The sequence below is a fragment of the Tubulanus polymorphus genome, chromosome 4, assembly GCF_964204645.1.
Source record: "Tubulanus polymorphus chromosome 4, tnTubPoly1.2, whole genome shotgun sequence".
Taxonomy (NCBI): domain Eukaryota; kingdom Metazoa; phylum Nemertea; class Palaeonemertea; order Tubulaniformes; family Tubulanidae; genus Tubulanus; species Tubulanus polymorphus.
Window position 1 is genome coordinate 3,194,967 of NC_134028.1, and position 24,555 is coordinate 3,219,521.

Sequence of the window (24,555 nt, forward strand, 5' to 3'; positions counted from 1 at the left end):
TAGAGCCGTGCGACCAGGGGGGACTCAACCAGTTAAAAAACTACTAAATTGTTGGCCTTTAACTTTATATAATCAGACCCATCGAATTCTTACTGTCCCTGGTTCGAATCTGTGTCTAACACAGACACGGCGATATCCACGTAGTTAATTCACCTGACAGATCAAGCCTTCAACAGTAACATCGGAGAGAAGGGAACTTCACAAATTCAAGGAAGTTATGGATAAAAACAAGAACAGAATCTTTTTAAATTTTCATCGACCATTCATTTTATTACACCCTCTTGCATACAAACGTTATTGCACAGTTTAATATACAAAAATAATAAGAAATTTTACTTACATAGAAAATATATTCTATACATAGTATTTATTTATATGATGTATTTTTTTGCATAATACAGTTTGGAATGAATTTCAACATGATATAATTAAGTAATTAATACGACAACACTTTATTACGATATACAAAATCTTAATGGAATAGTTGCATTAATGACTGATTGCAAAACATTTGCACAAAAATGATTAAAAATTTGCATCAGTTCTGTATAAAAATCATTTTCAGTTTTTCACATAAAATCAAATTGTAGAGGATGAAACAACAAGACGTTCATAATAGAATGAGTAGTGAAGTGGGTCCCGATATCATTCTTAAAATGGGTGCTGTAAAATGTAAATCATTTTGAATAAAAACTACCATTGTTTCATCTCAACAAAAGAGCTAGATCAAATATAGCTCGGAAATAAACACAAACCACTCTCGACTCGAGACGAACTTTCGAGGATTTTTCACAATCAAGATTTTGACACATGACGAAAAATGAGTTGCTCTCCACTGTCAACAACTCGGAAACAATTTTCATTTAGCGAGCACAATCAAGTGTTTTACACACGAGTGCCATACAGAATTAGGGGAGGGGGAGGGGAGTTGTAGACGGTGCTTGACGAAGTAATTAAAGATATTCAATCACCTCAGTAACGCTCTGCATACAGCGCAGTATGAATATTTTACATATCAATACAATCATCACTCATTTGCACCCGGATAGGACAGTCAGCTATTTAAACAGTAAATACTATTGTGTTGCAATGATGCGTGAAGTATGTAAACTGTTTCGTTGTTTTAGTAGTTTTATTGTCAACTTTAAATCTAAAACAAACACATTTTGTGCAGTAATGTTTTACATCTATACAGAGTTGGTGTTTCTTAGAATACACGTAGCAATGATAACTCAAAACTAATTCAATCCATTCATAGGATTTAGTTAATGCAGAGTGAAAAACGAGTTCATTCTACGTCAATCTGATATTATTTATTCAATTATTCGAAGTATTCCAAATTTGTAGCACCATGGACTCTAAAACGATTTCGTAGCTCTTCATAGGAGATCATCGCTCACTGTATCACTCATATACTTAACTGCACAAAATAAAAACAGATGTTTAAAGAACTGTCAGTATTCATCGGATCAAACGGGATTCGAAAATCCTTACAATACGAAAATCCTTACAATACGTAACATTCATTACACAATAGCATATACCACATATACCTGATACAGTCATTCACATAATACACGTTTATTCGAGACATTCTTAAAAATAGACCGGCGTCATAGAACGCTATGATTTATTGAATTTCACACAGAGGCATTCAATTTTCAATTACACCATACATGATATATGTACATGTATACACTACATAGTGACTCCGGGAAATACATATCAGCGTGCGAAAACTAGTGCGGCATTGTGACTGCTAAATAACCGGTGATAAATGCTCCAAAAAACTTTACGAAGTACCTGGTTGTCATAGATATAGATTTTAATGGAAGATTCATGAACTATTCAACTAATTTCAAGCCCTTTTTTACAGCAGAGATTTGTTAAGTACAGTATAATAATATCACTGATGAAAATGTTTAAAGCAACATTCTCTACGTACAAAAACATATCAATTTAATCCACACACAAGAAATCCAACACTTGATTTAATCGTGATGGAACTGTTAAAGTAAAATGCATTAAGAAAAGAGTACTTCGTGTCACCTCGGAGTGTAATCTTCAGTCTGATTACCCCAAGGTGTCACTACTACAGATCAGTCATTCCTGGATATAGGCCTAAGGAGTTTCAAAGGAGAAATTTCCAAATTTTGAGGAAGCGTCAGCATGACTTACATCCCGATCACTGCAGAATCCTCCTAAATCGGTAATGTTTATCTTGGTAAACTGTTAATTCGGTGGTTTTGTAAGCAAGATTATATCCTTTTATTACTGAATTCTGTTTCTAATTCGGTAACCGCTTACAGGACAAAAAATATCCCTATGAATAGCATATTTCTCCTTTCGGAGTTTTAGGTATTTAGCTCATATTAAAGGAGTTATTTCAGTAATCAAGGAGTCGTATGGACACTGTACTAAAGCATTACCGCATCGCTTATTTCAATACTAACATCAGCGACAGTCACTTCAGTTGGATTATCTTCGTTGCTCGTATCCGACGCTAAATTGTCGACGCCGCCTTCATCGTTTCTACCCGATCGAGCTGCGTTTTCCTCATCGGTCAGTAGAGGGCGTTCTCCGTTGATATCGCGCCACGATTCGGCGAGCACGCTATCGAAGCATTCGACGGCGTCGCGCTCGGCCGTTCCGAAATACTGTTCACCGCTCGAAGCCGGTATCGTATGAACCGAAGCGACCGTGCTATTCGGCGTATCGATCGCCTGCGATGATGACGATGATTCCGGCTGATTCTGTTGTCGGGATAATCCGCCGCGGTTCGGTTGCGATGCAGCGCGCCGAGAAACGTCCGATTCAGTTCCGGTCGTTTGAACGAAAAGCGAAGTATCAACGGTGACGGTCGGCTGAAGACTGATCGGTCCGTGACCTCCGCAGACGGCTTCATTCGTCTGCACGATCACCGACGGCCGGTGTAACGTTCCCGTGTTACTGATATGCGATCGATAAGTCGGAGGTCGAGAGTTCGGGTAATCACCGGTGAGTTGAGGGAATGTGATATGTAAACCGGGCCTCATCGTTCCGGCTCGTGACCGGTACGTCGGCGGTGGAGAACTCGGTAGACTGTCAGCGGGGATCGCGTTATTTTCGAGTCGAGCTTGTAGTTGACGTTCGTACTGTTGCATAGATACTGTATACGACGGCGGGGGTTGTCTGTGAGCACATTCAGGATAAAGCATACCTGAAAATATGATAGCTAACACATTTAATCAATTGTAATTGGAATTTCTCATTTCAAGGTTTTACCATTAATAAGATACAGATAATCCTACAATAATAACGGAAAATAATATAAAGACCTCAGAATTTTTTCCTTGAGCTATTAGCTTATGTTAAACTGCTATTAGTTTATAACTACTAGCTCAAGGAAACATTATCAGACTTTATACTATTTTTCGCTATTATCACTTTATATTTCCAGACTTATGAATGGTTTGAATTAATTCGCCCATAAAAGGCTTAACTCGTTCTCTCTTCAGCCTGAATTTACCCTAGAAGCTTAACAGATACTTAAATAGATCATGAATTAGAAATTTCACCGTAACTAAATACAAGTGTAGCTACATGTAAGAATATGCACTATAATATATACTACTTTCTAGTTCAAGATTCTCATGTTAAGTAAATAAAGGAACAAATCAAATAATAATTTACGCATGAGAATTGCACGTGTACGGAGACATAGTTCAGGAAGGAACTTACCACCGTGCCATTGTGGAATATTGGTATCCTGTCTACTACGATGGCGAGATGATGATGATGATGAGGAGGAAGGTTGATGAGACGACATGGAATAACTGCCGAGTCCGAAGAGTAGATGACAGGGTTCGTGTCCGGCCGGGGTACAGCGCCACGCGACGATCACCACTATTACTAACATTACACCCAAACCTGCAATTAATGAATCTATTAGAAACATTCATATTAATTATCTAAGCAATATTGATCTTAAAACAAATTCTAGCTCCAGTTCTATGGATGAGACTATAGTTGAGGCTAAGCTGAATTCAAGTACCAATAGTCGAACATTGCGTGCACTGAGACTGGAACTGTGGACCGACTGAACCACTAAATCATGGAGTCACATTGAGCAGGGTGGACATATTCTCCCACCATTTGCAGGTGAACGCAGAAACTTTTAGGTTAGAAATCAATTCATTTTTCATGAATCCCATATTGATTAAGTCTGAAGCGAAGCTAAGTAAGATTTAAAGAAAAACGTGGCCAATAGCATATCTGAGAAATGAATAATCAAGAATGAATATAGATGACTTACCGATGAACATGAGAGACAGACTTAGGTAACTAGAACCAGTCATATGAAGAGCACCGAGGATAATTCCTGTTACGATACAACACAATCCGAGCACAGATAGTAAAACTAAAACCCATTTAAAATACGTCATAGTCGTAATACACGCTAGACAGCTATTACACTTGCATTGCGCGGCGTTTTCATCGACGACGGTCGACGAACGACGACGCCGATTCCTCCGTACGAATCGACCCTCCGGCATTCGTATCGAGATTCCTGCGCCGCGATCGCGTCTCGATTGTCGTGCGGAACGCGCGCACGATAGCGATTCGTACGCAGGTGGAAGATGCGAGTTGAGAATGTCCGGTAAATGTTGTTGCTGCTGCGATGACGATGTCGATTCCCCGTTTCGCGGTATATATCGTCCGGGATTCAGATTCGATGTTTCGACGCGAAGGTGGTTTTCGTGACTAGTCGCCGGATCATCCGTTCCACTGGTACCGCTCCTCGGTTGCGTCATATTTACAGCGCCCCCTGTAGGATTAGCAGCGCTCGGACCTTGCATATCTTCGGTGACGAACACTCTAACGATACCATCGCTATCGCTACTAATACTCGCGACGCTCGATTCGGAGCGCTCCGTATCCGAGCGAATTCGTTGAGCGGTTCCCGATTCGGATGCGACAGTAATGCCCCCTAGTGACGATTTCAAGGTCTCTGCCGCCGACGTCGTCCCGGCGGTTGACACTTCCGAGAACATACGTTCCGTATTTATCGCAGTAGAATAACTCACTAGTACATCGGGTTGTCTTGACGCTATATTAACACCGCTGTGTAGCGTTAAAGTCCTGCTGGTGAGAGCCATTGTCGTATAATACCACCATAACGATCACGTGCAATCATAAGTTGAATGTCTGTTTTTCGTGTTGCAAATGGCTAGGTTTATAAGTAAACAAGTCCTCGGGGCGGTCGTCACTGCGCTATGGCTTCTCTGCAAATATAACAACAATACGTGTTTTAGAAATTAAACGGGTCAATCGGCTTTGAATCATAGCGGATTTATTCGAACGAATCTGAAACGTAAACACGCGATTTTACACGGATCAAAAACCTTCACAAATACGTTGTTCGGTTCCTCATCTAAACAAAAGTTCCGGAAACATAATATCGAAGTAAATTTCCTAGAATTCTATTCAATGCATTCACTAAAATTATAAAGAAAACTTCTCGTGTCTACCGGTATAAATCTTTGTAAAAAAAAAAACCTGTAAAAGGATCTCAGTTCAAAGACCCTGCACAAAAAACTACGTCATGAATGTTTTAGTTTTCAAAAGTTTGTCATTTAACCGGTACCTAATGTCTGACAAACATCGATCATCCTTGACATTTGTTAGAATTTGTTTTCGATATCTCAAATTGAATTAAGAAATCTGAGGTTTGCGCCTCAAATTCCGCAAGCTTATTTCAGAAAATCTCATTGAGATTGGCAATGGCCACAACAGAAAAGGGAATACCAGCGCAATAGTCTATTTCAAATGAAATCTGTAGAAATCACATGATACATCTATTGATACATAAAAAAACACTTTTGATGAAAAATAGAATTTCCAATTACCCCATATCATTAGGAATTATTCAATATAACTATTGATCTATGAACCTCTGGATGGGTTCAGGATATTTGACTTTTCCAAGGGCTCAAACTGCGTACAGAACCTACCAGCGTAGAAATTGAAAAAGTTTCTTAACTCCAAGTTAATCGTAGCTTATACCTTTGATGCAGAATGAATAAAATGTCAGCAGTGTCTGATAGAAATCTATTATAAAAACATTTCAAACACTGAGTTAATTGTTCAAATGAATAAAGAATTTACAATAACAATACACAAAGTGTTTATTTACACAGTGTATTTCAATCAGGTCAGTTATTCATTACTAATGAGATAAATATTACAGCTAAAATCACACACTCAGATCTTGGTTTCTATAGACATTGAGACATTCTGTCACAGACAAGCAATACATATATTGCAAATTCAAATTTAAACTGTCTTAAAATGACTTGCACAATATAACGCGGATACCCTGTCACTACTAATCGGCCAGGTCACTTTTGTAAACTGCAATAAAATTTGAAATCGGTTCATTTCTATAGCTGCCAGGTCTGTTATGGTTCGCCTGAATTATCCTGATTTTAAAGAATAATTCGTTAAAGCTTAATTAGATTGTTTAAGCCTAATTCTTAAAAGATAATTTCATTGACTTACTAGCTGAATGTCTGTCATTGCTTTTTTTTTCAAAATTAGAGATTACCAAACATGAGAAAAGATAGATAGACGTGTCAGAAGAGAGAAAGTTCATACTCTAGGCCTATTGAAATGAATTGAAAACCTACTTGTTCGGAACAACGGCGGATCCTGTTCGAGTTATTTCAAAGTCGATGGAAGAGCACGAAATCTGTGATCTTACGAGCATTGAGGCCCACACTTAACTGAGTTGACTCACAGGATGTATCTGTGTTTAATTTATAGACACAGATTAAACTATTATTCATTCATTCATTCATACACACACAGTCGTGTATTATATTGTAATCATGACTGATCAGACAAAAGAAAATATGATGGTGGCTCCGCTGCACTTGTCAATGCATCCTGTACAATACCCTAGATTCTATTACACAGTTTAATAAGCTCTTCCCGAGGAGATCATATAACGTTGTTTTATTAGCAATAAAGTTGCCCTATATTTCATCGCAATCGTTCAAAGCACATTTCAAGTACAATTTCAGCCCTCATTCTCGAAACAATACCAACATCAATCGACAATTTCATTGCACGTAATTTCACGAGAAATTTTACATAATTGCCCAAAACATAATATGTACATATTATGCATATTCAGACGTTTACTTCCTGATAAGGTTTGTTGGAATTACTGAAAAAAGTCTTTCATAGAAATTCACAAGCCTCATGCGAATGTTGAATAAAATTGTATTTTTCAATGTCTCTGAACGCGCGAATTGTAGCCACAGCCGACCGAGACAGTGTCAATCGATATAGAATAGACTTAGATGTTTTTGAATTAATATTTGAATAGCTTTACCCTTTTTGAAGCTGACAAGTTAAATTGCAAAACGTCTGTATGCCGATAGTTGAAGTATAGCCGGTATAAAACAAATAGAGTTCCTATCGAAGCTCTAACAGTGCAACAGTGCAGTACAGTGGAGTGTACACTGAAACACTGCACTGTAAAACCAAACATGAATAAATTATGACACAAATTGCAAAAACCCAGCAGATGCAATCTCGTTATTAAATTAGTCCAAAATTCGGATTGATTAAGTATTCAGTATAATTTTGGAACGTTTAAGAGATTCATCGTAAATACAGAGGCTATTTTTGTGAAATTAGGGTTAATCGAAATCTTGACAAGAAAAAAATTCCCAATAATCTTAAATAGAACAATATATTAAACACGCGAGACTTACCTGAAACTTTGTGAACTGATAAAAACAAGTGGATCCTCTAAAATAACCCAGACTTGTTAATTATAAACAAGTGTAGTCAGCTAGACCTGCTGGGATTGTGTTAACTGTACACAGTGTAGTAGTACTCATATAACTGAACTATCCACCGTTTGACACATGCTTGCTATTCACTACATGGGTAATTATTACACAATGTGCAATAAATAATCACAGGGAGAGACAAATTATTGTTCTCTTAAGAGTGATCCTTTGTTTGCCTCATCAGCCAGAAGTGTGCCTCCCACAAGACCACATCCACCCATTTATAACAAATTCGAGGATGTCTTTCCCTGGCAGGTTGAATTGTTCCGATGTTGGTATAAAATCCGACAAATCAACAATAGCATTCAGAAGGGATTCGAGCTTCCAAAGAATATTTCCAGAGGCAATAAAGTTAAGAAGGAAATGGTGGATTTAAACCCAAATCTCGGAATGACCAGCTGGCCTCCCTCAATCTATTGTGGTGAAATTACCTTTGCACTTGTCAGAAATCCATTGTATCTAGTAATGATGACATACTGTGAATGAAGATGTGGCAGATGTCAGGAATTCCAGTTTTACACATAAATACATCTGTAAAGTAGGGATAGACTCAATCCGGCTATGGACCAGTTTACAATCCAGCCCGGCATGACCTACAAATAATGTAAAACATTTAGATCATTTTCCAAGGTATGATTGACATACATTGAATAAGTAAATGGCTAAAGAAGACAGCAGTTTATTTACTAAGATGCCTTTCTTTCCTCATGGATGGCACTTAGTATCAATTACACACAGCCAAGGACTATAGTTCTATATCACACGGTGTCATCAGGCAATATACCTGTGCAATCAATCAAGATCCTATTTGCAATTCTGGGCACACCAGCCAACTTCAGCCTGAACTGCAGTCGCAGCATAACTAACTCTAAAATTCATCTCTGCCGGGTCGAGCGAGGAATTACAATTTTTACTAAATCTAGGTTAAAGTTAAATAAATACGCCTAATCACGAACCACCATTTCGATTTCAAACAGGGGAGTGGGTGTCGTTTACGAAGATGAAATTAGAAATACCATGCATGCGATGCGGAATAAAATTCAATTCAATCAATACACAAAAGTAAATGCGGCGTCAGTTTTAATACCTTTTTCATCAGTATTCGATGGCTGTCATCAAGGTGTAGCTTCTACACAAAACCACAGTCGTTTTAACAATCGGCGAATAATGGCAGCATCCTAAAAACTGAAAAGTTTCACGAGCATTCGGCGTTCAGTGGACCGTGACAAAACTCCTGTCAAACCGGGATACAGTACTAGACCGTACACTGCAAATACCGCTGTGAGCTGCATCGATTCGAACCCTGATATTATACAGCGCGACACTGTACGCACGCTAATACATAAAAAATCCCTAGTTATCCGGGTCCACAGGGGCCTGACACAAACAAAGGTTTTAACTGCTGCAGTAACTGATCCATGTGGATCCAGTAAGAAAATAATCAAATTCATGGTACCAAACTGCTAGGGTTTCGTCAAAAAAATGTATCTAATAATTTTCGAGTAATCATTCAATCAATCATTGTTAACCAATTTGTCAAATTCAATTAAATGTTTTTAGTAAAAGTTATGAAAATTCCAATTACTAATCAAAAGTACTTATGAATGAGTTAAAAACCATTTTACTAATCATGAGTATAAAATTACTAAAATTAACGATTAACAACAATCGTGTTGATTTTAATTACTAATTCAACGCGTTAACTGAATAACCAATAGAGAAGGGAGTCTCTGTCTTTCCCCAAACCGGGAAGACTATCAACGAAATGAGAAACAACGAGGAGGATAACCACAGGCTCGAAGGAGCCTACCACAGATCCTTCACAATTGATGATGATGATGATGATGATGATGATGATGATGATGATGATGATGATGATGATGATGATGGACGAACTTCTTGGTTTGCTATATCTGATAAATTCAAAGACCATAATGAAAGAAGGCATTGAAAATTAATACGTTATTTATTTTATTTACGTATACAAAAATTTACAGAATCCTGTTCGTTAATACGGAATAATTCATATATAATCAAGCCAGCTTTTCCTGGGAGAATGATACAGATTAATCATCAATCAAGAACGTTTCTACAAAATGTCCATTGTAGCCTACACTTAAAATACAAGTTACTGAGTTATATTTCGCTGCTTAAGTTTTTTTTAATGACTAGACAGCACACATTTGCTCAATAATCACCATGTCGTTTCATAAATTACAACCCCATATGTCGCTTTTTTCTTTATCTTTTCTCCAATTGCTTGAATTTGGCCTCTGAAAAATAGGTGACATTAAATCATAATTAAGCAAAATGGTACAGTTTCAACAGCAGGTTCGACTTTATTTAAGCTTACCTAAACGTTTAGAATAATTGTCGAGCCTGTAAGTGGCTTGTTCTAAATTTGACACACTTTCTTCAATCTGGTCGATTTGATCCAAATATGGCTGCAAATTCCGATCTGAAAATAAAAGCAATTGATCAAGATCGAGACTATATAAAAACAAGAGATATTTTAAGTGTAATACAAAAAATTGTAACATTGTTCCGAATTATTAGTGGAATGTAAATCCAAAATCAACAAGCCTATTTCGGGATTTATTTGTGCTGTATCTAATGAAACTTACATTTTTCATTAATATCAGTCATTCCGTGGTTGATGTTACCAGCTATCTGTTTCATTTCAGCATATTTCCCGATAGTAATACGATTCATTTGTTCTAATAATTTGTAATCTTCGGCTGTCGCTGTTGAGAGAAAACAAGGCTCTCGATGATTATGAGTTTGTATTCAATGCTTTAAGACATTGTTTAAACATAACCCCTACACCTACCAGCTAAATCTCCTCTCATGTATTCAGCTGCTTTCTCGAACGCATCTCTACACAGAATCTTCAAATCAAGAGGCACACTGCCATCTCGTTTTTCAGCTTCAACATTTATAGTCGGTGGTCCTGCTGCTGCTGCTGCTGCTAAAAAATCAAAAGGATAAGCAACTGATGATATATGAGTATTATTATGACTGACAAACAAATTCTGTCAAAAAAATCAACAAGACGCCGAGAACGGACTGCTCACAGTGCTGGGACTGGGGCCGGGCGGACTACGTACTAACTCCTGCTCAAAAGAAACATTTACAATTGTTTTTTAATATACAATACTGAATATTGTATAAATCTCACCATCCTTCTGTAAATCCATGATTGTTTTTGTTGATAAGATGAAAGTTTGAATAAATACCCAATTCAATTCAAATTTTACTTCCTGATTAGTGTTCGGCGCATCCGTATTTAAGCCGGTGGCAGCACTTTCCGGTGTAATACTCGCTTGCCAGGGTTTAATTGCCTAATGTCAAACCGCTAATATCTCACCGCATGATAGCACCTTCGTTATTAAACATAAGCTTCACTAATATGCCAGTTTAATATGGACGAAATCCTTCCCAAAAAGTATATTTTTGGAAGTAATTTGAGAAAATTTGTTTTTCAGCGTATTTTTTATTGAATTGAATTGGTTAGATATTTCACAACATGATGCATTTTTCTGTGAACATAGTACATTTTGCTTTGTCATTCTAACGTGAACGTGAACGTGAACGATATACAACATCCAACTCAAGCAATTTCTTTTTTGAATGATGGCTTGTTATTTTGATGAACATAATTGTCAACCACTTAAAGATGGAGAACAGCCGAACCATTTACTTCATTTAGCCAGGTAATGACAATTGATCGTAATCCTCCGTAAATTAATTCAAATTACCAAAGTACCGACCAGTCTTGTTCTGTTTGTTTGCTGAATGACAGTTGATTGATGAGTTGTGTAGTGTGAACTGTAGGCCTACGTACCAGTCAGTGGGATCACACCTTTTTGACAGCTACACTTTCCCTGTCTATGAAAGGCAGACAGATTGTCCTATCTGATTACTCTTCATAGAGAATGTTTTTAATGTGTAGGCCTAATTTTACGTTTCTTCCTTATGAAAAATTCTTTCCTTTTCAGGCTTTTACTTGACAGTGGACTTATATTTGAGGAAGAATTTGCCAGGTAGGCCCTAGGTTCCCATGCCTCATATTAACAAATTTTGTTCGTGGGATATTTGATCTTCTTTTCTCACAAATTGTATTATTTCAATATTCCTCGTTCAGAGAGAAACCTCCACCTCCGGCATCGAAGAAAGTTGTTGAAGAGCTACCAGTTAAATTAGTGACCCCCTCTCAAGCAGGTTTGTTGGTTGATATACCAGTTTATTCTTTGAGGTTATCTTAAAACTACAAATATTGCTGTATCTACATTATAGAAGCTAAACTGAGCTGTCCGATCTGTCTCTTGGAATTTGACGAGGAAGACGAGACTAGAGAAATGCCATGCAATCACAGATTCCATCCTAGATGTATTCTACCATGGTTAGGAAAGGTAACTAGGTTTTACTGTTGTTGAATGCATTTTTATGAAGATGTCCGTATTAGTCTAACTGTTGCACTATTTCAGACGAACACGTGTCCAGTTTGTCGTCATGAATTACCCACTGATGATGCCGAGTATGAGCAATATCGAAAATACAAGGTTTGTTAACTTAAAAAAAACTCCCTTTTTCAATCTGTTTAACATTATTCACTAACGTCGTTCCATTTTTTAGGCTGGACAGAAACAAAGGGAACACGATCTTCAAACTCTTCACAGCTCAATGTTTGGTTGAATTAAATAAAAAACTTTCACAAAATAAATTATTCATCTATCATACCAAACATCAAGATTTGATTTTCTTACTGATCAATTAAAGTTCTGTTCCGCATTGTTAATCAGGTTTGAGGCAACCAATCCATTCCGTCCTAGTTATGGATGTATTAAAATGTGGGCTGGGAAGTATTGTCAATTCCTGTAACAAGTTTCTCTATCTTAGACATAGAGGATGATGGATGCTAAGCAAGCCCCAAACTGAGAGTTCAAAGAGCAACTAGTTTCACCTTCTCTTGTTGAATTGGCACCCGATATGCACAGCAGTTCCTACACTTTCATCATGGCACTTTCCCTCATTGGTATGCCTGAATCCATTCCACAAGAAATCAGACCCATGGTAGTCTGTTTAAAGATCCTATCTTGCCTATCCAAGAATAAGAAACTACAATATCATCTATATATACAAATTTGTTACATTTATTACACCATAAAACTGACATGTATAAAAATATTTACAGGATCATTCAACGTTACTAATAGGATTGAATCGATTGTGAAATAATGCAATTGAGATTTCAGCGACAGTTCATTGCACATTACTCTCCTATGAAGTTGTTTTCATACAATAAATAAGTTGATGAACCTGTTCGAATATTTTGACGTCTCTCTCATGATATACACCGGACAGTCTCGTGAATAGACAGCAAATCCGTGAAGCGATAAAATATGTATACAGTAGTTTGTGCACGAAACAATAAAAGTACATTTTTTTTCTAAATAAAATATGTACAAATGCGGCCATATATAACGGGGTAGGTACGGTAGCAGTGCTGATATACTCAAACTCCCCTCAAACTTCAGTATCATGATCCTGAAATAAATATAGATATATACCAACAATCAATGAATGTTTAAACTTTTCCTCAAAACTGCATTCTCACTCAGCAGGGATTCAAACTTGACCACGGCACATAACCCTGGTTGAATAGCTTCAGTGCGCAGGTATATGCGTTGGTAAACCGCCCAAAAACATCCCTCGTATAATCCCTGGTGAAAGTTTCATGGATAACTATAAAATGGAATAACGACAGGGTTTCTGGTTGGCTAATAATGACATCATCTAAGAGATGCATTTACCTGCATACTTGGTAGGGTTATCATTCAAATCCCTTCCGAGGGAGGATGTCAAAACTGGGGGCTTGCCTCAAAAAACACAAGATTCAATATCATATGAATTTTAACTCACCGACAATGATTTATAGATGTTGAAACCTGCAGCAGTTGCTCATTGACGACTGTATGGATGATATTGGCTTGATGAAGCGTTGGTGTTATTCGCAGCACTGCTAGCACTGGCAACTTGTTGGTTACCACCGCCGCGACGAGGAGCTTTACCGTAATTACTCTGCTGCTGACCACCTGCATAAAACCATTATAAACATTAAACTCAGGTTCTAATTCGGTAACAAAAAGATCCTGCTTCAAACTGTACCCATTAGGCATAGTCTAATGTACAACTCCTTAAGTATCTTATTGCCTATATCTCAAAATTAGTTAATGACATTTAGCTCGAATAAAAGGAGTTTCAAGCATCTTTGAAAGTATTTTCTGCTTAAGGAATCACGGAGTCGTAGGGACCCTGATGACGCAACAGCGTCAAAATTAGTTCATTATAAATCAAAGCTTAGAACTCTAACAAACTAACCTTGATTGTTGTAATTGTACCAGTCACTGTAGTTATAACCTGAATAAGAAACATATGTATTGTGAACTAATGCCAACTCTATCAAATAATAATTGTTCTATTTAAGAATCAGGCAGGGCACTTATATTTCAGTTGATCTGTCAAAATCCAATGAATTAACAGTCAAATATGTAAGACAAAAGAAAGAAACGATTTTACTTCCAATATAACAATCTCAACTAACTTTCCTGATTCTACTAATTTCTACCCTGATTTCTAGCTTTTTTCTTTTTACAAAATTCACCAAATTTTGACTGATTTCCAGGTTGGTGGCCACCTTGTACAGAATATAACATCGTAACATACCTTGATAGTAGCCGCTCTGGTCAGCTCCGTATCCACCATACCCGTATGACGGATCGTAATAGCCCTGGTTGTTATACTGGTGGCCGTAGTCCCCATAACCGCTGTAGTCGTAATATTGGGGGTGGTAATCGTAACCGCCATAGCCACCACCGTAACCCTGATGATTATAACCCTGGTGATCGTAGTAACCTTGATTGTAATAACCGCCACCTGTTAGGATACAAAAAAATAACATAACCACTTTTGTCAAGGAGCCAGCAAAAATTTCAGTTAAAGATTATATACAGAATTGAACTACACGCACAATGTGGCTAAGTCACGTGTATCTCCCCGGGAAATTCAAGACTGGTAACGAACATATTGCGACAGAGTTCATTTATTGTTCACTGACTTAGTAAGAATTATACGTTAAAGTCATGTTGATACTCTCACAACAAGTTTCAAGATACTAAATACAATAAATCAGCTGTCAGAGGTATCAAAACTTATCATGCCTATAATCAAATTATATACAAATGAATTTCTAAGTAAAGTATTTAGCTGGTGTTAATCCAAATCACAAAGGATTTCATTCAGGGGGGGGGGGGGGGGGGCAATTGTCCTAGAATCGATAGGAGCCAATGTTTCGTATTAAAGATGAATATTTGAAACTATTGGACGGTAAGACAATACGAACCTCCACGGCCGCGACCACGTCCTCGACCACCATAATCACCACGATAACCTCCACGTCCTCTGCCGCGTCGATTAGGATCCGGAGCAGGCGTCGCCTCGCGTACGTCCACCTGAAAACGACAAACATCAACCGACTATTAATCACGCACGCCGATGATGAACAGGTCGCGATTTCCAATATTACTGTAACTGAAATTTGAATTCTATTTTTATTAGTAATAGCTTTAATAATAATGATAATAATATGAGACGACGAGAGCGCACATAAATAAAATCATATTCTTAAATATATTTGCTCTCTCGATTAATAACGTGAACAATAACTCAAATGAGCAAAAACAAGTTACATTTACCATCATCATAATCATCACACAACGAACCGCGTATATTGATTGACACATAAACATTATTCAGCGAAATGCATTTAATTAAACGGACGCCAAAATTGAAAAACGATAGACAATACTCGAATATCGATTCTTCTCTCTTATATTACGTCTATTTACGAGCTATATCTAAAACTTAAATTAAGAATCCGCCCGTATGAAGGGCTATATGGTTTTTAGAATTTTTTTTTTTTCGTTTATTTTCTCGTATTTTTTTTGTTTTGTTTAGAAACCTCGCCGGGGGGTTGCTCGTGCTGTCTTTAAGTTGTGTGTCTATACCTCAATACAAGCATCCATCTCATCTAACGAGCAGCAGCTGCAAACATGAGAACAAAATCGCATATCATTCATCAAACCACAGACTGTGTGACACGTTCTTAGCCCTTTTTTTGCACGGCACTGACCCTGTTTTTGCAACTTACTTAATCATTCGTTACCTTTATATTACATTTACTCGTTTTTTAATGATGCAATACTAGATAAATCGCAAAGACTGCATTTGACACATTTACAACAAGCGAATCGCAGTTGCCGGATTAGAAAAAATAATTCAACTTCACTGAAATATTGATGATATTGATTTTGATAATGCTCATGTAGGATTTAGAATGACATTTGAAGTAAAACCACGAAAAATTTACTTTATTTCCGACCACAGCCACCAGTTTTGAAATCTATCAAATGATTTAACCCGATGAAGCAAATCAATATCCAAAATGTGTCAAAATATCAAAGAGAAACGCTCACAAATATGCGTTGACCAAAATAATCGGGAAACTGCGATTCATTTCATTGAAATGGAATAACTTTAAATAAACATGACTGAAGAAGGACGATTATCTAAGCAGGCATTCTCGCATATTTAAAACCTGCAATAAGAAGTTGTACTCTAGAAAAACTCTGCAATGAATCAGAAGTAAATTAATTATTTTTTTATTACGCTTTAACTCGTGTCTTTAGTATGAGTTATCAAGTATGACACGACGTGTGAAGAAAACGTACCTCTTTTTCGCCGATAACGTGAGTCTCGGGATGAGCCAGCGCTTTCTTCGCTTCCTCCATCTTATCGAACATCACGAAAACGTACGACTGTTTTTGATCGGTGAATTTATTTTTAGGCCAGATGACATCTTTTACCTAAATAAATAAGACACTAAATCAGAGATGGTATCACGAAGTATGTATTTTTGCCTCAATATCAAAAATGCATGATATGCATCTTTAATTTTTAAGCATTACAAACGGTCCCTACAGATAAGTCCAATTTCTGGATATAAGGAGTTGAAAAGGAAGCATCTGCAACACTTTCATATCCCTTATCTCTAATCCCTTGATCTCTAATAACCGCTTGGGTAAAAACAAATCCAGGTCCGAACTGTATCGATTTAGGGGCCCCCTACTGTACAACTACTAATTCAAGACAAAGATACATGACTATGTATTTAATATAGAAGGAATTTTGGGTATTTCGCTCATATTAAAGGAGTTTCAACCACTGATGATATGAAATCATTGTTTCCGTTTTGAAGGAATCAAGGAGTCGTAGGGACCCTGCTACAGCCAATAACTTTTTACACATCTTCATAACTGACGATAGGATGAAAAGCTAAGTGGTGATATTTCAGAAATTCAATTCCATGTCCTTGGTAATCTTAAAATCAATTTTGTTACTTTGAAGTTCTGAAATTTGCCTTATCGTCAAATACTGACCTCGCCAAACTGTGCGAAATGTGCAGAGATGTCTTCTTTCGCCATCGCAGCTTCAACACCTCCGACGAAAACCTTCGGTTCTTTTCCGCCTCGGGACTTCGCTTTCTTGCAGTCGATAGGTTTCTTGCCAATGTAGTGATTGGAAGTAGAAAGCACCTGAATAAATCGATCAAAATCTTAATTGTTGCATCAAAAACTTCTCACAAAAAACGATGTGCTATTAGGCTAAAAAACATTGATACCTTGTTTCTCCGCTCTGCTGAGCTTAAATGTTGACCCGGCCGGCCGCCTATCTACCCTATATATAACTTTTTTTAAAATCGTGATCAATTGTACCATAACAGACCCGGCCGCTATAGAAATGAACTGTTTATAAATTTTATCATATTTTACAAAAATGACCCGGCCGCTGCGGAGAAACAAGGTATCATTTTTGTTTAGCCTTAGATTACAGTTGATGTAACTGTTAGGGACGACGTCGACACTTTACCTTTTTAACGCAATCGCAATCCTTGAACGTGATAAAACAGAACCCACGATTTTTGCCTGTTGTTAAATCTTTTTTTAAGTCGACAACTTCAACTTCACCAAACTGACTGAAGTGATCCTTTAATTCAGCTGAAAAATAAAGATATACATTTCCTAAATTCTGAAGGAATAACAACTCGATCTTCATTTTCAAGTTCTTTTTTTTTCAATGATACACTTACATTCTACTAAATCCCAAGCCAAACCACCGACAAATATTTTCCTACAAAAGAAATCATTTAATCAAAAAATTTAATTGGAATCCTTATTCAGCACAAACAAGTGTGATACAAATATAAATAACAATACAACAAAGCATATGTTCAGATAATACCAGACAGACAATAGGACATAACCATCATTGACCTAATGTACAAGATTTTAGGAACACTTAAACAGCATTTAGCAGCCAAAGGAAGTAAGATTTTCTGTTGTTGTTAGCAGGCAGCCATTTTGATTTTTAAATATAATATATTTTAGCGTCAAAAATTAATAGAAGAATGCTTATGTTTTATACCTATCATCCGTATCAGAGTCGTCTATATGATGCCCTCCTCCGCCGTGACCGTGATGGTATGATTCGTGATGCTGATGCTGTTCCTGTTGATCATGCTCCTGTTGTTCATGTTCGACGAGTTCCAGCTCTTCGCCGTCGCCGCTTTGTTGTTGATCCTCATTCAACTGCTCGTTCTGTTCGAGTTCGGCGTGTTGGCCGTCGCCATTTTCCGTATTCTCGTAGCCACCGTCTTCACCGATATCAAAACCGACTCCGGCGTCGTCTTGCGCGTATTCTAAATCGGCCATAGCGTGTAATTTACGAGTAAATTATGAGAAAAATCGCCGCACTGCGTCGCCGACAAAATGGAGAAGGAGGCGCAAGCTAGCACTTGATAGCATCGGCGATAACCCGCCGGGCATAATTGCTCGTAAGGTTCGAATCCCATATAATACTCACCAGGTTCGAGTCCTAAAAAAGTGTCTGATTCGGTCGATGTAAATCATAAATCTCTCGCGGTTTCAATCTCACATCATTTTTGTGGACATGAATATCAATTCGATTTTTGATATCTGCGAAAGCGTTTTAGTCGAAGGATTTACCAGGTTTGCTCTCTCCCTAGGCCTAGGTGATAGTGGATTTTGCCAGGCACATCCAAAATCGGAGCCGTCCGTGAGTTTACATTGATGTCTTTTCGAAAAGAATATAGCATTATATTCTTGAATTATACTTTTGGTGAAATAATAGTTCCGTGTTTCAAAAATAAGTAAACTCTCGGACCTGGTACAACAACAAACTTTTATCTTATTTCATCGCCAAAAAAACGGACAAAATGCGAAAGAAGCTTGTTCCGATTTTTGGCGTGAAGGTTATCTGCCAGAAATTGAATGCATAAAAAAGAGGTTGAATAGATTATTTCCGAGAGATTTGCTTGATTGCTGGAACACACTTTGCGTCACGGGAAACCGATACCTCGGATTGTCGTCAACTCGGGGGAGGGGTAACATTTAAATGGAGCACTCATACGCGAAACCCAGCGCCGCCGATCTATTTTTATCCCACCGTCCAAGGATACACCGTAGAAGTTATTAAAACATTCGTATCAGTTATTCATCGAGGGTTTCGAGTGACCGCTTAAAACTATCATTTTTAAAAACTACCGCTCCCCGAGTTGGAGGGTAAAACGACACACTTAGTGTGGGGACAATATTACATGATAAGAGATAGTAATAAAAGAAGCTCCTACACACTTGACTTTTTCGTGCATATAAAAGCAAGTAGCAATTTCAATTCGGAAAAAATACGTTTTCGCATATAAAAAGTATACGCGTGTTTGATAGGGAGTGTGTTTATCAATGAATTTGCTTGCGACTTTGAGATTGTTTTTGACAGTGATGCAATAATCGTTACTCAATGCAACCGGAGATATTATAAGTTTGCTTAGTGAATTACAGTTTTCCCAGCCAGAGCTCTCATACGCGATACCTTTGACCAAATCTGTATCGAATGCACGAGCTGAGTGAATGTTTTGAAATCGTTGAAATTAGTGAAATTTCTTAAGGTTCGCATTCGAATTTCGTTCAACGTAACGTGTCCGTTTAGCCTTACGAGTCTCGTGTCAGACGCGGTTACAACCAATCAAAACTTCGACGCATCATACAAGCGCGTGTGTCCATCGCTGTTGGTGGTTTGAAGAATCAGGGACAACACTGATCGCGACAACATCGCGCAAAGTAAAAAAGATAATGCCGGGTAAAACTTCTACCAAACTGACGACAGTCTTCATGAAACTATTTAAAACGCACTGTAATGGTACCCCCACAGCAAATTGTCTATATCAGTAAGTTCAAATTTTTTTTGATAATATATAAGTTGTGTTGCTGTAGTTTTCTGTTCGTCTTGGGTTTTGCCCTAAACTAGCCGTAGCCGAACGGGCGTTTTTTTTCTTTTCAATCAGGGGTGCCCCCAAAGGCCAATTTCGATGCACTTGTCACATCCACATCCCAAATGGGAATTTTGATATCCAAAAAGCAGGCGCACTCCCGCATTAGTGATAAAATGAAAGATTAAGCCACTCAAAAGTGGTACGAGTCTCATAAGTACTCCTGGATCCACCCGGTTCATCGAGGCACTTTTCAAATACATTATTTCGCGAAACATTTACACATTCACTCAATATCAACATTTCTGGAATGACTTTTCAGGTTCCACGTGGCAATGAAAGTAAAAAAAAGTCTTGGAAAGTTAAAAAATGTCACCTCGGCGACGTACGTACATTCCTGTATTTATGATTCTAAATTATCTTTTGCAGATTGTTAGATATTTCAACTCGTTTGTTCAGATTGCCGTGTATAACAGTGTTTGTGATATCATGGTCAGTGATAGTATGCCAGACGATGTGTGCCTCGGCCGAAATCTCGTCTCCTGCTTACCGGTGGTTGGAACGCGCTATGATAGAAAACAGCCGTCAACGACATCTGGACGCTAAAAGATACAGCGTACAACATATGACGCAAGTAAATAATTTGAACTTGTTAAAAGGCATTGTAATTAATCTATGTCCAAACGGCATGCTTCACATTGTACTTCATCCACAACTCCAAAAGCGCGAAAAACGAAAAAAGATTCACCCTCTCCTTGGCGGCGCAAGAAGTGATGTTTCCCCTTAGAACTAAATATTTTCACCGCAAATTGAACCTAATTTTTGGTAATGGAAGAAGGATTTTTGCATGTACTGTAGCCTATATGTAAAGTACAGGGTCGTACCTAGCATCTGAATTTGGGGAGGGAGGCAGAGAAACCCGAAGAAGGGCGGTTCTATTTGATATAACAGTAATTTTGCAAAAAGGGCACTTTTCCAAAATTTCTGTGGGGGGGGGGGGGGTCACTGTATATGTATATGCAATTATGAAGTCATTTAGTATTTAGTGTTAGAAGGAGTTACTTACTTTAGTATTTATTGTCGCTCCATTTGTTCTTTTGAATATTTTATCAACTCAACCCTTTGTAGCTAAAACCGAACAAGGTGATCGTCGTATATGTATATAATTCGAGTGTGGATGTTTCATATATCATTATGCATAGCAATTTCAACCCGAATATAGTCAACTAATTGTGGAAGATGAAACCATCATCTCGAGCTAAATATACGGAAAGCACCGTCCGTCGGAATCATGGCTTGTTTGGAAGTGGTACCGAAAATAAATCCATCGACAGCATTGCATCAGATACTCGAAATCTTTTTCCTGTGAATTGAATTCCGATCGTCTACATGTAACTTACTGAAACGATGGCATTTTGCTTTTCTTCGTTGCAGTTTCAGCCGTCGTGTGACGGACTTGGTGAACGCTGCAATCCATTTGACAAAAACAGTGCGTGCACGGGAGTGTGTAGACCCGGGCACACGATTAAGGGATGTCGTCGCTTACCTAGAGGATTTACCTGCGTTCAATTAAAACGGAGACGTGGACGACATCAATAGACGTAGTATATTTAGGGAGTTTTCAGAAAAAAACATTTTATTGTCGACTCTAAATATTTTCTCTAATAAATTCGTTATTATGTGTTGGCTAACCCGGATATTTTGGATAAAGGTTAAATAAAAAGTGAAAAGAGAAACTCTTTTTCTAGCTTAGCTTATATGGTGATGGAAATGTTTATGTCCTGCGTGAGGGAATTAATCTAAATCCAATCAAAAAGAGGATATACTTTTTCATTTTTCATTGTTTCACTGGAGTCCACACTGAAATTAGCGGTGACGATTTGCATCAACTTTGATAACAGTTATCACAACTGCTCTGTTGACGTCATCACCAAATATCAAATTACGCGAGTTCATGTTCTTCGATGATGATATCACGACCATGGTTTAATAGATTTGATAGCGATGCACGTGTATGGTGAATTCGTGTCTTAACTATTAAGATATTTCTATTATTATCATAGACAAGCAATTATCAAAAGACGCCGAAGCGGTTTTAATGAATGCTGGGACTTTCAAAATGAGAAGATATGAACGGTAACAATCATTAAACTATGGGTGAAACCGAATAGACTTTTCAGGTCGTCGGACACCCAGGTTTCCGACATCATCAACCCGCATATATATTCTTTACCACATTTAGATGTTAATACTTTGAAGAATAATAATGTTTAAGCACCGGGTGGTGGTAATTCTCTAAGCGGAACTCATGGGGGCGGCTTAAACCCGCATCCATGTTGCTTTATATACATGGAACCAATTTAGATGTACCGGTACTAACCACCAAATCTTCTGTGGTTCCCACTTCCGAAATAATCATTAAAAGTATTTTAGATAATGAATAATAAATATATATTTGTAGTCAAGAATATAACAGTTCCAAAGGTTTAAATAACAGGTGGGTTCCATAGCGGGCCTTGTCAAATAGGCTATCCGTGCCAACATCGGGAGGACGAACGTAGAGCTCATTCGCCATCGTTACGGTACTTTTTATAGGCGAGAAGGTTGGGTGGATGAGTTGTATCGAAGGCGATCTTATAACATTTATACATTTGTTTGCACTTTTCAATAAATTCTTCACTTTCAAGACAATGCAGCGTCGTTGGGGGTGTTAACTCACGACCTGTCAGGCACATAACGTTCTAGAAAGACGCTACATGTATAAGATCATGTCGTCCCGAATAATGCAACATGATACATGTACTAACTTCTCGAAATCGTGTATGAAGATACAACACCTGTCACCTATAATTCTAGTTAACAACAACCAATCAAATAATAAACAACAACCAACCAAATAATAAACAAGGTCTTTTTTTTTAGACAAAACTTATTATTCACACAAACAGAATGCTTACACTAGCAGTTGGCTAGAATACAATACAAGAATCTATTATTTTTTTCTGGATTAACGCTCTTTGATTACTAACATAATTTTGGTCACTATATGTACTTAAACACGACATCTTTTCTACTTTCAACTGTCTGAATTTCTAATTTAACGGGACATTTCAACAAATACTCCAACATGCTCTCCGTGTATCCGAGCAGAAAGTACATTTTCCGTGCGCTAACACCGCGAAAAACAAGTCCGGCACAAATGATCATATTGTGCCTGCGTTTAATGATAACTTCCGACAGGAATAGTCGAGACCAAGTTCCATGAATGAATTTACGAATGAAAGCATCCTCGACTGTCAGCTGAGACGCATTTTCTCCTTCATCCTTCAGACTACCTGATCAAAAATAGAAGAGCTACATAAGAGACACATCGAGACCAGGGTTTTCAATTTATCATCAAATCCTTGATTTTGTCAGATAAACTTTTTTCTTATGATCTTAAACATATCTTAACTATAAAATAAATAATGATATTTTGATTTCAGAACTATCAATTTTAAATCTAAGATAGGTCGAATTTGTGGATTGACGTCTATTTAATAAAATTCCAAATTAAGATAAGTCCGGACAGAAAATGTTCCTGGATGAATTGCATTTTATAACTCACTTGTATTCCACGAGTTCCAAGATTTTCTCAATCCAATACGATGAGGTGGCTGGGCTTCTTCATAAGTAAGTGCTCGACTTTTATTGATTGTTCCTTTCGGTATTCCTGAACGAATGTTTTTTTGGCAGGCGGCTGAAATGTGCAAACTCCTTGCCAAATTCCATTGACTAAAACAATTCACCAGGAATTTTTTCTGCAAATGAGAAGTTCAGATACGGTATGGCATGTGATTCAACACAGTACAATAGAACAGTGAATTACCGACGGGAGCTTTTTGAAATAAAAATAGCCAGAGTATCTGTCGGAAATTGAATAGTTAGTCCCATTCCTACTAACATTTTAGTTGTTCACTCCCGGTAAAAAAGACGACTGTAGGCCATCAGGCATATTTTGGGATTCGAACCCAATTTGTAGAAAGTTTACAGTATATCAGCTAAAATTGCTCGTTTCAGTAAGTTGATAAAATTTAAACACTCAATTATGGTTAAAACATAGAGTTTTGATAGAATACTACATCAGAACCTTTTAATCGTAGTTCAAGTATATGTGAATCTATTTAAAAACACAAAAAATCGGCAAATTTTACCCCTAAAATCTCTCTCATGGGCGCGGCCATCTTGTTTCAGTCGTCGGAGAATTGGCCAATCACGGGCACTGTAAGCTTTAGTTTAATTGAGGGAACTGACTAATAAACGGCGCCG

The 24,555-nt window shown here is 37.6% G+C and overlaps 5 protein-coding genes across 8 annotated transcripts; 1 reads left to right on the top strand and 4 right to left on the bottom strand.

Moving 5' to 3' along the window:
* Positions 1–412: 412 nt before the first annotated feature.
* Positions 413–9,075, bottom strand: LOC141903590 (uncharacterized). 2 transcript variants are annotated; one of them, XM_074791779.1, is made up of 5 exons: positions 8,932–9,075; positions 8,276–8,437; positions 4,295–5,264; positions 3,721–3,909; positions 413–3,199 (listed from the first exon to the last, which is right to left on the bottom strand). In XM_074791779.1, exons 3-5 carry the CDS (start codon positions 5,136–5,138, stop codon positions 2,418–2,420), a joined length of 1,815 nt encoding a protein of 604 aa, XP_074647880.1. In that variant the 5' UTR covers positions 5,139–5,264; positions 8,276–8,437; positions 8,932–9,075; the 3' UTR covers positions 413–2,417. The 2 variants fall into 2 exon arrangements, with proteins under 2 accessions (XP_074647880.1, XP_074647881.1); XM_074791780.1 differs by lacking the exons at positions 8,276–8,437; positions 8,932–9,075 and adding an exon at positions 6,669–6,801.
* Positions 9,076–9,817: 742 nt separating this feature from the next.
* On the bottom strand, positions 9,818–11,112 carry LOC141903975 (biogenesis of lysosome-related organelles complex 1 subunit 2-like). Of its 3 annotated transcripts, none has more exons than XM_074792396.1 (5): positions 11,023–11,112; positions 10,675–10,812; positions 10,469–10,588; positions 10,198–10,302; positions 9,818–10,117 (listed from the first exon to the last, which is right to left on the bottom strand). In XM_074792396.1, exons 1-5 carry the CDS (start codon positions 11,039–11,041, stop codon positions 10,086–10,088), a joined length of 414 nt encoding a protein of 137 aa, XP_074648497.1. In that variant the 5' UTR covers positions 11,042–11,112; the 3' UTR covers positions 9,818–10,085. The 3 variants fall into 3 exon arrangements, with proteins under 3 accessions (XP_074648497.1, XP_074648498.1, XP_074648499.1); XM_074792397.1 differs by having other exon boundaries at positions 10,675–10,806; positions 11,023–11,099; XM_074792398.1 differs by having other exon boundaries at positions 10,675–10,803; positions 11,023–11,090.
* A 277-nt stretch (positions 11,113–11,389) lies between these two features.
* LOC141904154 (E3 ubiquitin-protein ligase RNF181-like) lies at positions 11,390–12,588 on the top strand. Its single transcript, XM_074792688.1, has 6 exons — positions 11,390–11,557; positions 11,843–11,887; positions 11,989–12,065; positions 12,141–12,256; positions 12,332–12,406; positions 12,480–12,588. Exons 1-6 carry the CDS (start codon positions 11,475–11,477, stop codon positions 12,537–12,539), a joined length of 456 nt encoding a protein of 151 aa, XP_074648789.1. The 5' UTR covers positions 11,390–11,474; the 3' UTR covers positions 12,540–12,588.
* Positions 12,589–13,250: 662 nt separating this feature from the next.
* LOC141904060 (uncharacterized) lies at positions 13,251–18,737 on the bottom strand. Its single transcript, XM_074792511.1, has 10 exons — positions 18,387–18,737; positions 18,052–18,092; positions 17,832–17,959; positions 17,342–17,497; positions 16,634–16,768; positions 15,247–15,355; positions 14,571–14,780; positions 14,226–14,264; positions 13,767–13,939; positions 13,251–13,391 (listed from the first exon to the last, which is right to left on the bottom strand). The coding sequence occupies exons 1-9, from the start codon at positions 18,671–18,673 to the stop codon at positions 13,806–13,808; spliced, it is 1,239 nt and encodes a 412-aa protein (XP_074648612.1). The 5' UTR covers positions 18,674–18,737; the 3' UTR covers positions 13,251–13,391; positions 13,767–13,805.
* A 4,445-nt stretch (positions 18,738–23,182) lies between these two features.
* LOC141904160 (small ribosomal subunit protein uS3m-like) lies at positions 23,183–24,474 on the bottom strand. The gene is made up of 3 exons (XM_074792696.1): positions 24,441–24,474; positions 23,855–24,047; positions 23,183–23,582 (listed from the first exon to the last, which is right to left on the bottom strand). The coding sequence occupies exons 1-3, from the start codon at positions 24,468–24,470 to the stop codon at positions 23,290–23,292; spliced, it is 516 nt and encodes a 171-aa protein (XP_074648797.1). The 5' UTR covers positions 24,471–24,474; the 3' UTR covers positions 23,183–23,289.
* Positions 24,475–24,555: the final 81 nt, after the last annotated feature.

Excerpts from the sequence above, each read along its gene's own strand:
- LOC141903590 (XM_074791779.1), bottom strand. The coding sequence starts at position 5,138 with ATGGCTCTCACCAGCAGGACTTTAACGCTACACAGCGGTGTTAATATA. Across the intron at positions 3,910-4,294 it reads TCTGTCTCTCATGTTCATCG|GTTTGGGTGTAATGTTAGTA; the intron begins GTAAGTCATCTA and ends CATTAATTGCAG. Across the intron at positions 3,200-3,720 it reads TATTCCACAATGGCACGGTG|GTATGCTTTATCCTGAATGT; the intron begins GTAAGTTCCTTC and ends TCATATTTTCAG.
- LOC141903975 (XM_074792396.1), bottom strand. Across the intron at positions 10,589-10,674 it reads CATGAGAGGAGATTTAGCTG|CGACAGCCGAAGATTACAAA; the intron begins GTAGGTGTAGGG and ends TTCTCTCAACAG. Across the intron at positions 10,118-10,197 it reads CAATTATTCTAAACGTTTAG|AGGCCAAATTCAAGCAATTG; the intron begins GTAAGCTTAAAT and ends CCTATTTTTCAG.
- LOC141904154 (XM_074792688.1), top strand. The coding sequence starts at position 11,475 with ATGATGGCTTGTTATTTTGATGAACATAATTGTCAACCACTTAAAGAT. Across the intron at positions 11,888-11,988 it reads TTTGAGGAAGAATTTGCCAG|AGAGAAACCTCCACCTCCGG; the intron begins GTAGGCCCTAGG and ends TTCCTCGTTCAG. Across the intron at positions 12,257-12,331 it reads TTCTACCATGGTTAGGAAAG|ACGAACACGTGTCCAGTTTG; the intron begins GTAACTAGGTTT and ends GCACTATTTCAG.
- LOC141904060 (XM_074792511.1), bottom strand. The coding sequence starts at position 18,673 with ATGGCCGATTTAGAATACGCGCAAGACGACGCCGGAGTCGGTTTTGAT. Across the intron at positions 16,769-17,341 it reads ATTTCGCACAGTTTGGCGAG|GTAAAAGATGTCATCTGGCC; the intron begins GTCAGTATTTGA and ends TTATTTATTTAG. Across the intron at positions 14,781-15,246 it reads ACGTGGTCGCGGCCGTGGAG|GTGGCGGTTATTACAATCAA; the intron begins GTTCGTATTGTC and ends GTATCCTAACAG.
- LOC141904160 (XM_074792696.1), bottom strand. The coding sequence starts at position 24,470 with ATGGCCGCGCCCATGAGAGAGATTTTAGGG. Across the intron at positions 24,048-24,440 it reads CCATGAGAGAGATTTTAGGG|AAAAAATTCCTGGTGAATTG; the intron begins GTAAAATTTGCC and ends TCTCATTTGCAG. Across the intron at positions 23,583-23,854 it reads TTGGAACTCGTGGAATACAA|GTAGTCTGAAGGATGAAGGA; the intron begins GTGAGTTATAAA and ends ATTTTTGATCAG.